At 36.5% G+C, this 14,390-nt stretch overlaps 1 protein-coding gene across 2 annotated transcripts; it reads left to right on the forward strand.

Moving 5' to 3' along the window:
- Positions 1-8,020: 8,020 nt before the first annotated feature.
- Positions 8,021-13,649, forward strand: LOC110440456 (G-protein coupled receptor 157-like). 2 transcript variants are annotated; one of them, XM_021483554.1, is made up of 3 exons: positions 8,021-8,932; positions 11,096-11,364; positions 12,411-13,649. In XM_021483554.1, exons 1-3 carry the CDS (start codon positions 8,464-8,466, stop codon positions 12,765-12,767), a joined length of 1,095 nt encoding a protein of 364 aa, XP_021339229.1. In that variant the 5' UTR covers positions 8,021-8,463; the 3' UTR covers positions 12,768-13,649. The 2 variants fall into 2 exon arrangements, with proteins under 2 accessions (XP_021339229.1, XP_021339230.1); XM_021483555.1 differs by having other exon boundaries at positions 8,021-8,327.
- The last annotated feature ends 741 nt before the right edge of the window (positions 13,650-14,390 follow it).

Below are 14,390 nucleotides of genomic sequence, written 5' to 3' on the forward strand. Positions count from 1 at the left end.
ACACCAAATCATCATCTTGATTTCTGCAACATATTTTATCTAGAAATTTTCGATTGATTACCTGTCGAACCTGACGCCAAACCTTATCATCAAAATAACAAAACATAAGAAAGTTCATTGTCTCTTGCATAGAGTCTCCAATACATTGGGCGTGTATGAAGAACTTTTCATCCCAAGGTACAAACCCTTGTACTGTAGGCGACCCAACAGACAGGCCGACGATACGCACCATGTTCCTAGTGGTACCCCAAATCCTCATGAGGTAGAAATAGAACAGCACCCAAACCATAACATTGAACTTCGTCGTGTTTTGGGTCCTGCTGAATGTCATCAATGAGTTCTCTTTTTTTCTATTTGGTGAAGGAATCGTTTGGTTTTGCTGAAAGAAAGAAAACAAATTTGAATTCCGATACAGTGCTTTCCCCCCCAAACGGAATGTCACTCTTTGCCACTCTTAACAATTTAACTTGTTAAATGAAAATTGACCCACAGTACCAAAATAAAAAAAAATTGAATATAAAGCATTTCTTAAAATATGATAGAATTCGCTTCATTTCCTTTAATTATTGTTTTGTGAAAAAGATATTAAACGGAGATCCTAATGAAAGAGGGTTAATGATTAAATTTAACTTTCTAGCTTTTCACTGTACTTGTAGACTTCACGTACTACTGCCCAAAAACTACGCATTTGGCATTGTTTATTTTGGCATTACAGCTGATAGCTGTTCTATCGCCCAAACCGACTGAGCTACCTGGTCAATGGAAGAGCCCTGGCCGTAAAAGAATTACAACACTTACAGAAAAACGAAATTAAGGAGATTGACTGTATAAACAAACAAGTGCAGTGGGACAGGGATCTTAACACGTCGACGTTAATCATAGTTAAAACATAAGATGCAATTAAGTGTTTACAAAATAATACCGATTGTTCTGTCATTCTTCGTTTTCGTTTCTTCAACCATATCGTTATGATGATAAGCGAAGCTGAAAATACGTAAATCAATAACTCCCATATCTGCTTTGTAAATAACATCCACAGGAGACGTTCTTTTTCGGATAAAGACTCTTTTATCCAACACCAAGATCCAAATCGTGATTTCGCATCGCCTAAGGCAGCACAAATGGTTAAGGTTGCTGTAAGAGAATAAACAAGTAACAGGAACATCCTAACAAAAGTAACATTCGTCATATTCGAAATCAGAAAGTATATGCCAGAAGTGCAAAGTGCAAATATTGAGCAGGAGGAGGATGTACAGGAGGAACGGAAAGGTGGAGGAGGACGAAGACGAGGGGAATAAGGAGGAGAAGGGAAAGATGGAGAAGGAGGACGAGGGGAACAAGGAGAAGGCGAAATGTGGAGGAGAGAGGGAAAGGTAGAAGAGGAAGAAAAAAGTGGGAGAGGAAGAGGAGGACAGGGAGAGGTGACGGAGGACGGGGACGCGGAGGGGGAATTAACAAAGGTGGAGGAGGAAGGGAAATGTGAAGGAGAACGAAGACGAGGAGAACAAGGAGGAGGAGGACGATGGAAAGGTGGAGGATGAATGAAAAGGTGGAGGAGGAAAAAAAGAAGGCCGAGGAGGGAAAGGTGGAGGTTGAAGGTATTGAAATCGGAACAACATATTTGTCTCTTCAATCTCCCAGACAAAAATATCCGATTTTGCAGTGGTCGACTAAACTGAACGTACGAGCATTTGCAGTTAAGTTTCCACGTTACGAAATCAAAATAATTGGGATTGTGATTCCAATTTGCATTAAGCAGACAGTAAAACAATTTGATTTACATATGCTATGTACAAAAGGCAATTGAACCAAGAGGTAGACTCACAGTACTCAGATAGCTGACAGTCATTCTGATAATTATGGAAGATAAATCAATGTTTAATTTTATCTGTAATGTGAAAGAGTTTGATTCTGTTCACCCACTCCCTTTGAAGAATAAAAACCTTATACAATTCGCCACAACATTGTTTTGTTATATCAATGTTTACGTGTGCATTTTACAAAAGAAATTCCTTCACTTACTCATATTTACTATATATCAAGATATAAATGTAATGCTCTTGTCACATTTAGAAAGTTCAAAAATATGAACTTCCAAATATGTATTGTTTAAAATTTTCTAGCTCAAAGTAAGCTTTAGTTATTATTTTTAATCAAAATGTGCAATTCAGTTCACAAAGCGTTTCTGGTTTAGCTAAATACCCAGAAAATATAAAAAAAAAAAGACATTGGGAGGAAATCAACAAACTAAAATTGTTTCATGGGGGTTCGGGAGCGGGAGGTGTAATAGCCAAATGAATTATTGGTTTATATGATTAGAGTTTTTTTGTCTATTCATAGTATTTCACAGGAACATATATACATATGGATATGTATCTCACATTTGTTATATTAATATCAAGAACATATATCAAACCACTTACCAGGAATAATCCACGCTATTGAATGGTATATACGCTTTGCATTTTTACCCTTCATCCAATCGGATTTCATCACATCCAAGGAGAACACATGTAGGATGATAAACGTTACATAACAATACGAAACCATATTACAGAATGTGCAGATGAAGCTTTGTACAAGACACAAAGCATCTATTGTACCGCGTTATGTGTTGGCATAATGAGCTATCCCCATATCCATCCCTATACAAAATAATATGTCCGACATGGCCAGGCATTGACTGAAGCAAATGATCAAATCATGGTTTGCTCTAGAAATACATCGAAATATCAACAGGAGAAAGCCCGCTGAAAATATTGAGAGGTTGGTGGTAAAGAGCGTCAGAGCTACAACCCAGTTTGACGGGTCTAATAAAGGCTCCTTGTCAGCACTATGGTTGTTTGGTGTAGAAATTTCCGGCAAAGTCGTCCATACACTTGAACTTGGAATTTCCATATTCCCGGTGTGGATTGAGTTATATTCCTTTGGAAATACGTTTTCACAGGTTATGTATAATACGTCAACTAGACTTTAGGAACATTCTTGTGTCATGTACGCGCGTACATATATAGTATGCATGATATATAAATAGCAAAATTGTTTTCATTATCGTGGTCTTCATTCATAAGGACAATACAATATATCTACTAACAATGAAATTCAGGAAGTATCCTTTGGCATTAGCCGAATAATAAACCAATCATATCATAAAGATCAAAATAGATCAATAATTATTCGTGGAAACTAAACAATGTGTATGTGAGTGATACATGTATAAATGTGACCGGTGGTATCATAAAACGTGATATAACGTCCCAATAGTCGATAATTTTGTAAACATTATGATTTTCATTAAGACATATATTTTGTGTGGGAAACTTTAATAGCTTAATGTCTCACTCAGAATGATTTGTTGCTTACAAAAACTTCCCTAATTTATCGACTGTTAAATGTGAACGAAAATGATCAAAGAGCTTAAAATATTTATTAAAAACATTAATATAACACTACAATGAAACAATAGTATGACGTCACCATACAACTCAATGGTGAACACCCAGTACTTGGCCAATCCTTACCTCGAGATATTGGTTATCACTGGTAAATAATCATATATCGTGTATTGCTTTATTGTATAAAGGTTCATTGTCAAGTACTAGGTAATTTAAGACCATATAGATATATTCTCGTTTTGCTATTTCACCCTTGAACCATGTATTTCTATTTGTGTCGACACTGAATGGGCTATTCAACACTATCTTACTGCTTTCTGCTAATTACTGGTATGATTTTTCTTTAAAAATGTTTCAAATTATGCGAATTATATTAACAATTTCATGTAAGTAACAAATGCGTACAAAACAACTTATTCTGTAGGCGCTTCACTTGCATCAGGAACAAAACATCTGTAGCTTTTAATGCACTAAATAGAAAATAACGTTTGATTGGTTGGCTAATAGTATCAACTGGTATTATACCTTATGTCATCACAGGCAGGGCAGTTGCCAGATCCTGGCCGCAGGTCGGTGGTGTTCTACCGAAACTCCGGCTCCCTCCACCGCCAAACCCTGGCACGCCCTTAAATGACCAAAACTGTAAATATGACGTAAACAAAAACAAACCAAACCAATCGTGACAGATGGACTTATCGAATTTCGTGTATCTTTAATGCAGTGAAGAAGAACGTTTTAATACAATTGATAATTTTCTGATATTTCACTTGTTAAAAGTGTTGTTGTGACATTATTTCATATATTACTTTTAGTGTTATTATGTGCATTTGTGGTATACGTTATTAGCTAGGTACTGTATTGTAAACCAAGATATAATCTATATCAGCAAGTGTTGCCTCCCTTACAATAAGAATTGGGTTTTTTTATCTATCGATATTTGTCAGTTTCATGTGGTATCTAATTTGTTTTTGCAAAATTTTTGTCAGAGCTTTTTAAACAAATCAATTTGAAACTTCAATTTAATTATAAAGGATTTTCCGTTTACGATATTTTCACTATTTTTATCCTTGCCTATCATTATCATTTGTTTGAACAGTGATAACATTTTGACGTAACGATGTTAAAGAAGGACCAGACATTGACACGTGTACCAGTCGTCCATGTTACATCTAGCCTAGACTATGAGAATGTGCTATAGTATGAAATTGAGATATCGTTTTCCGACTTGTTGCACGTAGGTGGAAAGATTGGTTTTGGTTTGTTTTAACCAACACCAACATATATCCGTATAACATATAAAAGTCTGGATGTGGTGTCACGCCCATCACACAAACTTTTCATCCCCGAAATTGATTAATAATAAGCTCAGCAATTGGTGAACTATGATTGTAATAGAAGCGCTAGCGAGCAATAATGCATTCATTCCATAGTGATGCAGACAGCAGAACTTATCGTACCTAACACGTAATATCTCCTCCAGCTAATAAACACTGATAAAAACAGGTCCTGGTTAGCTTGACTCTTATTGATATGTGTGTATAGACGCTGTATGTACGCGGGGTTGTGTGATCGTGAAATTAACCCGTATACATCACGATAAAGAATTTCCGATACTCAATCCATGTGATTACCTACGGTAGTCTACGTGAATGCAAGGAGCAGCTAAAGTGGTAATAAAATCACACACAAAAAATAATGTAAAGCGTAAATTGAGAGGTAGTGCAATCTGGAAATTATAACCTCATCTGATTTAGTAATACACATGTGATTTATTACACCTGAACCTATTTATACACCTGTAGAATATCAGTCCCACTTGAATATTTTTGAAAATAGAAAAAAATAGCATTTCCTTTTACTAAATACATGTATAATGTAATATCAGCAAATTGGTCGTTTGAATTTTTGACCTACACTATAATATCGTTTTTTTAGTTTTGTATTTGATATGTGTTGACATGGTGCAATATATTTCAACAACATGAAACATATCCCGGTTTACCTATACTTCTACGCCTCCATCCGTAATGCGCTTAATAAAATGAGATTGTGACGTCGTCCGTTGTGAAATAAGAAACGATAATCTCTATAATTTCCAACAAAGCTTTATATAATTTACAATATTATTCCTAATCTTCTACAAATTTGGGATTGTTATATTAGTTTAGTCATACAACTTGTCTTACAATATGTGGATGAAAGGAATTTTTTTCTTCTAAGAAAGAGTGAAATTGTTAGACTGCAATTGCAATGTTCATACTGGGTTTTTTTTTTAAAAAAAAGAGTCCTTTTGTAATATTCTCATTTACCCTGGCAGGTATGCTCTCTGTCAAAATCAATAAGATGAAATATTTTGAAAAGTGTCTCATATCTGTTCTTCATACGAAAGAAGCATGTTGATGACTGCTCCGTAAGCATCTCCATATGGCGATGCAATGATGATTCAGTCACTGTCAACACGGTGTATAATCATAGCGGTTTTCTGTCAATGCTGGTACTATTTTTCATTTCATCTTTTCTTTTAGTTGTTGACAATCAAATAGCAGTGTAAGATTAATTAAGTGTCCGTCAAGGGCCGTTGTCACTGATGTAAATGTCATGTTTTGGACGATTTTAACACTTTTTGTTCGGTCTGCAACGTGTTACAGCCATAAGACTTGAACATTTCACTTAGTACAGAACATGTAGGTTTTATTATTTTAACAGATGTTAGGCAGTTCCTATTTATTGAACTGTAAAACTTACTTTTAACAATTAAAAAGGCAACAAAGTAATGAACTTACAAGAAAAGATTTTTTGTTTTCAAATTAAAACTGTAAAATGTTGTGACGAAGTGAGCTCTTCGACACCTAAATGAACATGTTAATATGATATGGGGACGAATGTAGCCCGGTCGGCTTACCAGCAGGGGAGTATAGGGAAGGTGCTGTGTTGGTGGGATAACTCGTATCTAAGTAATTTACCGTTACTTAGGGCATGGCTATCGAATAATCAACTAACGGACAGTGACCCCCAGAATAACTGTCCATATATAATGAACAGAAATCCATCTCCCGTTTGGTAGTAGTGTATGGGGTAACGGGGATGTTGGATACACAAACAACTGTCTGCATCTGCACAAACCAGTAATTAAAGATAGCTACAAATTGACTAAGTGTAATAGGGGGAAGTCCGGAGAGGGTTTGCATCCGTTGTCACTTCGTTACATCCGTTTCGTGATCGTATAGTTTTTGGTAATGGTAACGAGTCGACAACTTCCCCTGCAGTCCTCTCTAGACCTCGCCTCTTTCGTCAGGTTACAGACCTGTTTTCACTACAGGTTCGAACACTGGATGTAGTGGTAATACAAGCAATTAATTCAATAACTCAACAAGGTGTTTCAAAATACAAGTAACTGTTTATTAACAAGACGGAATGAATATGTATAACAAGTTTAACAAATACAAAGCATAGCATGAGTGCCAAACAATGACAGCTAATGTTAGCAAACCCTATCACTAGTTATGTAGAGTAATGGCCTAGCCTTCATAACAGTACTACCAGTAGACTACGACCACGTGCTCCTAGCTCCCTATAGATCTACAGCGAACCACCATGTAACGATACCTAAGCCCGAAGCCCCTGACTATCCCTTAATACATGAACTGTAGTTCCTATAGCACTCTATATATCATAGGAACGATAACTTCATGTAGTCCTACGGTATTGGTACTGTTAGCAGCACCTCGGCCCATGTTTTGCACTGTTAACAGCGCATGAGGCGGTAAGGTTCTCCTCACCAGGAGAAGTGGGTCGGCTCACCGACCCTGTCAAGGCACTGATCCCCGCCCAGACCCGCTGTTTTATACCCCCTGCTCCCCCACCAAATAGCCTCGAAGATGAGTGACCGACTGTTTATCTCGAACCCAGCCTCACCATCTAAAAGCATGTGAACGAGGAGCGGGAACCTATTTCTGTTTTTTCAATCACCCACTTCCGGCCGTCTCAAAAGTGTAAACACACAGATTTAAGCACCGGTGTCGTAGTAGCTGATCTCCAGGAATCCGACACTGAACGAAAAACCCTACCCTAAATAAGAGTGAATAACACAGAAAGTAGCAGAGCCCTGTCTGTAATTCATAAACAACAATCATACTTATCAAAGTAATACAAATGTGGGAGGTAAACAACCTATCTTCTTACACTAGTATGGGTTCATATTACTGCACGTAGATAAGATGTTGGTACCATGTGTACATGTAGTTGAAATGTGTCCGTGATTTAATCTATAAATCAACGATGGCTGTTACCAACTATTACGTGTCTTTACGGCTACTGTGTTACAATGTACTGCCCGGTGAAACCAAATCAATCTCACACATCTATGTTCATTCATGCGTCGAACTCTTTCAAAATGATCACATTTTACTGAAATTACTTCATCATTAAAATAAAGATGTTTTCTTTGCCTCGCTGGTTACACAACCGTGCATGATCGTGTATATTTGTGATTCCAATTGTTGCTGTGCTGTATAGTTTAAGTGATCGTGATTATGCGAAAAAAGTGGTTTTTCCATATAAACCTCGAGGTTATGACGTCACAATCACACTTGTCCTGTAGTGTGACACTAGCAGTGTAATAACAAGAACTTAGGTTGTCCTTTACTATCGACATCATGTGATCTACTGATATTTCTTGATAACATTAGTTATATATATGTACACCAGTTGATCTGAGGCAAGCAGAGTGATACCTCTTATGTATAATCTACGGTGTTACGAGACTTGTGTGACTTAAACGAGGACATACTGTATGTCTCATGCGACAGATCGCATTGTATTTATCTGGTGCTGTTAGTATGAGGATAACAACAACAAAACAACAACAATACCAATATCGAACTATCAACAACAACGAAAAAACAACAGTAGCAGCAGCAACAACAATAACATGTAAATACAGGCTATAACAATATATCTTAAGTGTTTAGCATCGTGTACGTTTTTTCTAAGGTAAGGTGGAACTATTTTACTGATAACATATTATACTTCCGTTTTAGTGAAAACAGTTTCTACTTTAAATGTGACCATGGCTACGTCATATGGATATGACGTAACAAGTCCGTTAACTAACATTCCTTTAAGAAATATATCGGATATTGTCGAGTTGGAGGATTTGTCAATGGCTGTGTTTATCGTTACATTTGTAGCGAGTGTGATTTCTATAATCTCCGCCATTGTTTTCGTGTGTGCTTTTACGAAATATAGGGACTGTAATACTCAAAATACACTGATAATTTGCCTCACTATAGCTAACGGATTAACATGCGTCGGGATTGTTATGGGCGCATTCCATTACAAGAAGGACATACCCTTTGGAAACAGTGGGACTTTCTGCTTGGTACAGAGTGTAATTTGCACGTACTTTGACATAGTGGCTGACATTTATACGCTATATGTGGAGGTAAACATTTGCAGTCAACTTGCATTTAACTATATCTTCATGGAACGTCGGCTGGCTAAAATATTTTACCATGCATTAGCATGGAGTATCCCATGTAAGTAACACCCATTTATAGAATTAGCCTGTTGTATCCCACTTCACGAAGTCGTATGAGGCGACTAATTTAGGGCTCCTGCAGAGTAGGGGGTTTTCGTCTGTCTTCTACTTAGGGACATTAAAAATTCAAATAATATCTACTGCCTACTGCCGGGGTGTTTTGTTTAGTTTGATTGTGTAACACAATATCTATCATATCTGATCTTTTGAACTTTCTTACTCTTTCTTAGATTATTTTTTACTTTATGGCTAAAGAGTTGCCAAATTTGTTATTTTTATTTTGTCGATATATCGTTTATATCTTGGAAAGGCACATTTCTCCATTTTGCTGCATTCCCACATATGTTTTGGACACTTAAGAATTGTATTTTTTATCTTAATGATATACTGATATACAGCATTTGATATAGCGTCCTATCTAGCTAACACAAGCCACTCTAAAGTGCTTTACAGTACATAGATATAGCGCCCTATCTAACTAACATAAGCCACTCTAAAGCGCTTTACAGTACATAGATATACAATTAGCATATACATTAATCAATAAAATTTTGAGGAATTTGCAGGAGATGCCATATCAGGCGCTAACTACTAGGGTTATCTTTCTTGGTGCAGTTTTGTAATAACTCTAATGAATCGTAAATGGACGAGATGGACATAAAGTCGACACAATGCTTGCTTTGTTCGACTCTCTGCATCGATAAACGGATTTGTTTTAATTGGTTCCTACTTACTTCGTATTTATAGCACTTTTTTACGTATCAAGTTGTCCAACGATAGTCTTAAACGTTTAGCTGGAATATGAGTCTGACAGGGCTTACATGGAATACTAGTTGACTACATACTATCTGTTGTTATTAATATATTAAACATGTTCATTTGTAGGAAGTAAGTTTTGTTTGCCACATGCTGGGGCTTGCATGTATGCATGCTAACTATCCAATAACACCATATTTTGGCTATTTCTGCGTAGCAACGCAACTGTATTGCTATGGTAGGGCATACACGCATGCGTATTGGAAAAAAACTGCACCATGAAAGTTAGCCCCAATTAACCAATGTGATGTTTATAACAGAAATGTGCAAATAAGTTCAAGTTGAATTTTTTACTTTTTATGCGGCCAAAAGTGACCCAAACCGCCACAACACCTTTGTAACGTTATAAAGCGTTAGGTAGACACCCCTCTCTACCCAATGCATTCCATATGTGATTCGGAACAGTTTAGACGTGGATATTAAAATTCTATTGACCTTTAGTGAACAACTGATGCGTCTTCAATAGAAAATAATGACCGCAGTACAAAATTTACTTTGTCTTGCCTTATCTTTCTTGTATCTGCAAATAACATTTTTAGAGTGCTTTCTTGCCCTGTATTGTAACTAGTAAATTTCTAGATTTTAAAATTTATAAATTTAGGGAATTTACGCAACTTCCTTTCTGTTTCATAGGTGGTTAAGACCAATTGGTATTTTCAGCTTTTTAGCTCCTATCATCAACGACGAGTCGTAGAAGGACGAAACAGCTGAATAATGCAGTGTAATTCTTTTTTGGCATACTTTATCTATTACTAACTTTTAAAGTTGCAAACACTTGTGTGATTGTGTGACGTTCATTTTTCATTTTTCTAGTAATCGTCCAAAAACAGTCGATATCTTTTTGAGTAGTGTTTTATCCTCGATACTCCAGGGGTTACACTCACTTAAGTTTTTTGCACCCATGGAATATGTCTTAGCAAAATTGAAGGCACGCTACGCTGCTAGCTTTTTGATTGGTCTCAGGTAACACTACCTGCCCAATCGCTAGGCTGATACCTGTCCTTTGAAGATTACAGAAGAGCGACACCCGACTTCAACGGAAGTCAATGTTACCATTTGGGATCGACAGATTCTTTTGATGTACTAGTACTTCAAATCTATAAGGTGGTGCACATTGATCTTTCAATATTTCAGGAGTGTAGAGAGCGTAAGTGAGCGTAACCCATGGATTATCGAGGATGATGTAAATCTTACCAAAATGCGTTCAAGCTACAAGGTTAGAGATTATTCGGATACTGGTAGTTCACAAGTAGAGTGACCCACTCTGTGATAGAAAATAGCCACTAGAATAAAACGAAGAAATCGATATGACATAACTCTAATAACTGTTTTCAAATACCATCAGTGATCATAGTGGGTGTCGGCTGGTCAAGAAATGCCTTAGGGGAGTCTGCTAGTCTGGACGGTTCCTGGTGTTGGATCAGCGACTCCATATCAGACAGGGAGGAGTGGATCTGGATGGTTGTCACTAAACAAGGATGGGAGATGGTGGTCTATTTAGGAACATGTTTTATGTTCATTATCATTGGGTATCAACGCTTCTGCAGAAATACAAGACGTTTGCTTCCAAGTCATTATAATGTGACAACAGATGAAATGTCCACTGCAATAAACGTACGTTCTTATGCCTTTTTATAGTGAACTACACGTTATTTAGTCTTATATACTACTATGTATTGAGATAATCTTATGTTTGGCGCCGTCCATCGCCCGTCGTCCGTCCTTAAAACAATCGATAGTATTTACTTCTCACAAAAGACACTGCACCAGGTTCAATATATGACATATGAGGGGCGGGGCCAAAGGAGCCAAAAAGGCAATCATTTCAACAATCGTTTCCCGTTTTCTGCCAGATTATGTTGCAATGAAGTACTCCCCACGGATGGAAGGGTCTTAAGGTTCATTATTAAAATTGTGATTTTTGCTACCCCCATGTCACCCATTCCACCCTATGAAGGGGTTGAAGTTTAGTAAGGTTTATATAGCGAAATAACCCTTTTGGGCATTTTCGGTGGAAAGAATTGAAAGAATTCAAACTATGTTAGAGTTATCATCATTGGATTGTAGTTTGATGCTATCAAATGTAACACCATGTCTTGTCCCAAGAGGCCCGTGGGGTTGAACCAAAAATTGTCAAATTATGACCAAGATATGCTGGAATATTATCCTTTTCATGGATGGAAATGTTCTGAGGTGCTTTATCAAAATTGTAACTTTCATTACCCCTGGGTCACCCATTTTTATTTGGGGAAGGGGTGAATATACTTCATTACATGGTTTGATGATTTTATTAAAATTGCAAGCTATATATATTTGTCACTTCCCAACAACATTTTGTCAAAAAACCATCACATTACAACAATGTATATAACTATTGTATCTAAACTCAGATATCCGTTAACGCACATGGGCCTCTTGTCATAACGTATGTGTTTAAACAAATTCCAAGAAAAATAAAATAAAACCCATCTCGTTTGTGTCGGATTTTTCCCCCAGCAAGAATTAACCATTTAAACAACAATTATGTGGATTCTTCGGAATGAAAACGTTGTTTAACAAACGTATCTTTGACAATCAAAAATACGTTTTTTTCTATATATCCAATAAGATATTGCTAGTAGAAGAATTACACTTCATATAAACATGTTTTATCTTCACAGGTACCTGGTGAACGGACACAACTTATGACCCGTTCAACTTCATCTCAGAACAGAGGATATCCGACTTTGTCTGTCAACTCTGTCTTAGTCTGGGTAGGAATGTACTTCTACTTTGCAAAAATGTGGGGAACTATCAGGTATGGCGTACACATTTACGAGTTGGCTTTTGATGGAGACGTTTCAGGATTTGGTCCTGCTGAAAAATACTTTTTCATCTTTGCACAAAGTCTCGGAGATAGTCTTCAAGCCACCATTACCTGTTGTGTTTTTGTGCTGAAGGATGCGGAATTGAGAAGGAAAGTGTGCTGTAGAAGGGCAATAAGAATTGAACAGTCTACACATAATCACCAAACGTGATTTTATTGTGTCATGATACTTTTTAATTGTTCAGATTACCTTTGAGTGTTTAATAACTTTATATATCACAACCAGTGTAACGTGAATGTGTGACTTTTCAATGACTAGTACGATATGTACCCTTTCACTTTTATCTGACAAATAATGAGTGAAACGTTAAATATACAAAGATGTGAAATACATACGAGTTTTGGCAATGAAATCACCATCAATTCTGCTACGCTACTGCTAAGGTTATGAACACTTATAGTTGTTAAACATGTTCAAATACCGATCAATGGACGAATCGATTTTACTACGCTTTGTTTAGAATATGGTCATAAATGTGCAAAAGTCTATGAGCTCATCTCGATTAAGAATTTGCCCGCTGCAGATTATCGAAATGTCTCCCTTTATATGCCGGTTGATAAGATTGCTTTCTCGGTTAATCACGTTGGAGTCACCCGAGGAAATAGCATTTATCGGACACAGAATATTTACACCTGAAAGTGTTGCAAGCAAGTCTCTACATTTTAGCGTTAACTCATTGTGATTTCTATGTCTCGCTAATTTATGTTGTATACTTTTTAGCTTACGCAAATCTTTGACATAATCTTTTCGTACTAGTCCGTTTATGTCGGATATTTCTAAATATTTTCATTGGGTTGGTACAGTAGTATTGATGTTAAAGGGGTTCATATAGCACAACCAGTTAACGTTGTATAAACATTCACACGTGCCTGCAATATGAACCGCTATACAATCTATTCATATCAACCTGAAGAACATTTTCAGAAAAAGATGTTTAAATAACTGTTACAAATAAAGGAATTTACTCCCCTATTCGTGGGTCAAGTGGACTCCGTGTTCTATAAACGGAGTAGCGGAGCAGTGCCAAATAGGCGAAATAGTGTTGTTTTTTTTTAATCTACTTTCAAGGTCACTTGGATCAACTATTTAAAAAAGCATTCAACGACTTACTTAAAGGCCTAGAATCATGATATTTAGCTGGTTGCTTCCTGGGACTCACAAAGTTTGGGAATAAGAAATAACCTTCACCTACTTTCTGGGTAACAGGGGTCAAATGTGACAAAAACTTCCATTGACTTATTCTGCAGAACCGAGTAGGGGGAATTCCCACCAAGTTGAATGCTTGCTTTGTTGTATATGTTATATTTGGTGAAAATATTTATATACATCTAGCTTTGACTTTTCTATTTGTAATTGTTGGTAAGACAGAGTTTGATGTGATGTTGATTATATAAAAACTAGAGGCTCTAGTAATCTGAAGAAGCTAATTTAATGTAAGTGCTTTCTTGCTTTTTAAACTCTATGCGAGAAAATTTACTGGCAATATATCATTACAAGGTTTTTTTCCAGCATGATGGTTTTGATCATCTTATCCATTGCAGTACTTTGAATATGGGCATTTTCTTTGACACATTTAATGATTTTAAGCTTTTTTTTTTATCTAAAAAAAGTTTTTTGGGTGTTTTCACCAAATCGACGCCGAGGGAATCAAGTTTATTTCTTTCGCAAACTATATGTATTTATATTTTAGCACTACTGACCAAATTTCATATATATCTGTTCTCCAATATATAACAGTGTTTAAACATTCAAATATTGCAAAATGAACTGCAT

Source organism: Mizuhopecten yessoensis, unplaced genomic scaffold, assembly GCF_002113885.1.
Source record: "Mizuhopecten yessoensis strain PY_sf001 unplaced genomic scaffold, ASM211388v2 scaffold11183, whole genome shotgun sequence".
NCBI lineage: Eukaryota > Metazoa > Mollusca > Bivalvia > Pectinida > Pectinidae > Mizuhopecten > Mizuhopecten yessoensis.

Excerpts from the sequence above, each read along its gene's own strand:
- LOC110440456 (XM_021483554.1), top strand. The coding sequence starts at position 8,464 with ATGGCTACGTCATATGGATATGACGTAACAAGTCCGTTAACTAACATT. Across the intron at positions 8,933-11,095 it reads ATTAGCATGGAGTATCCCAT|TGATCATAGTGGGTGTCGGC; the intron begins GTAAGTAACACC and ends AAATACCATCAG. Across the intron at positions 11,365-12,410 it reads AAATGTCCACTGCAATAAAC|GTACCTGGTGAACGGACACA; the intron begins GTACGTTCTTAT and ends TTATCTTCACAG.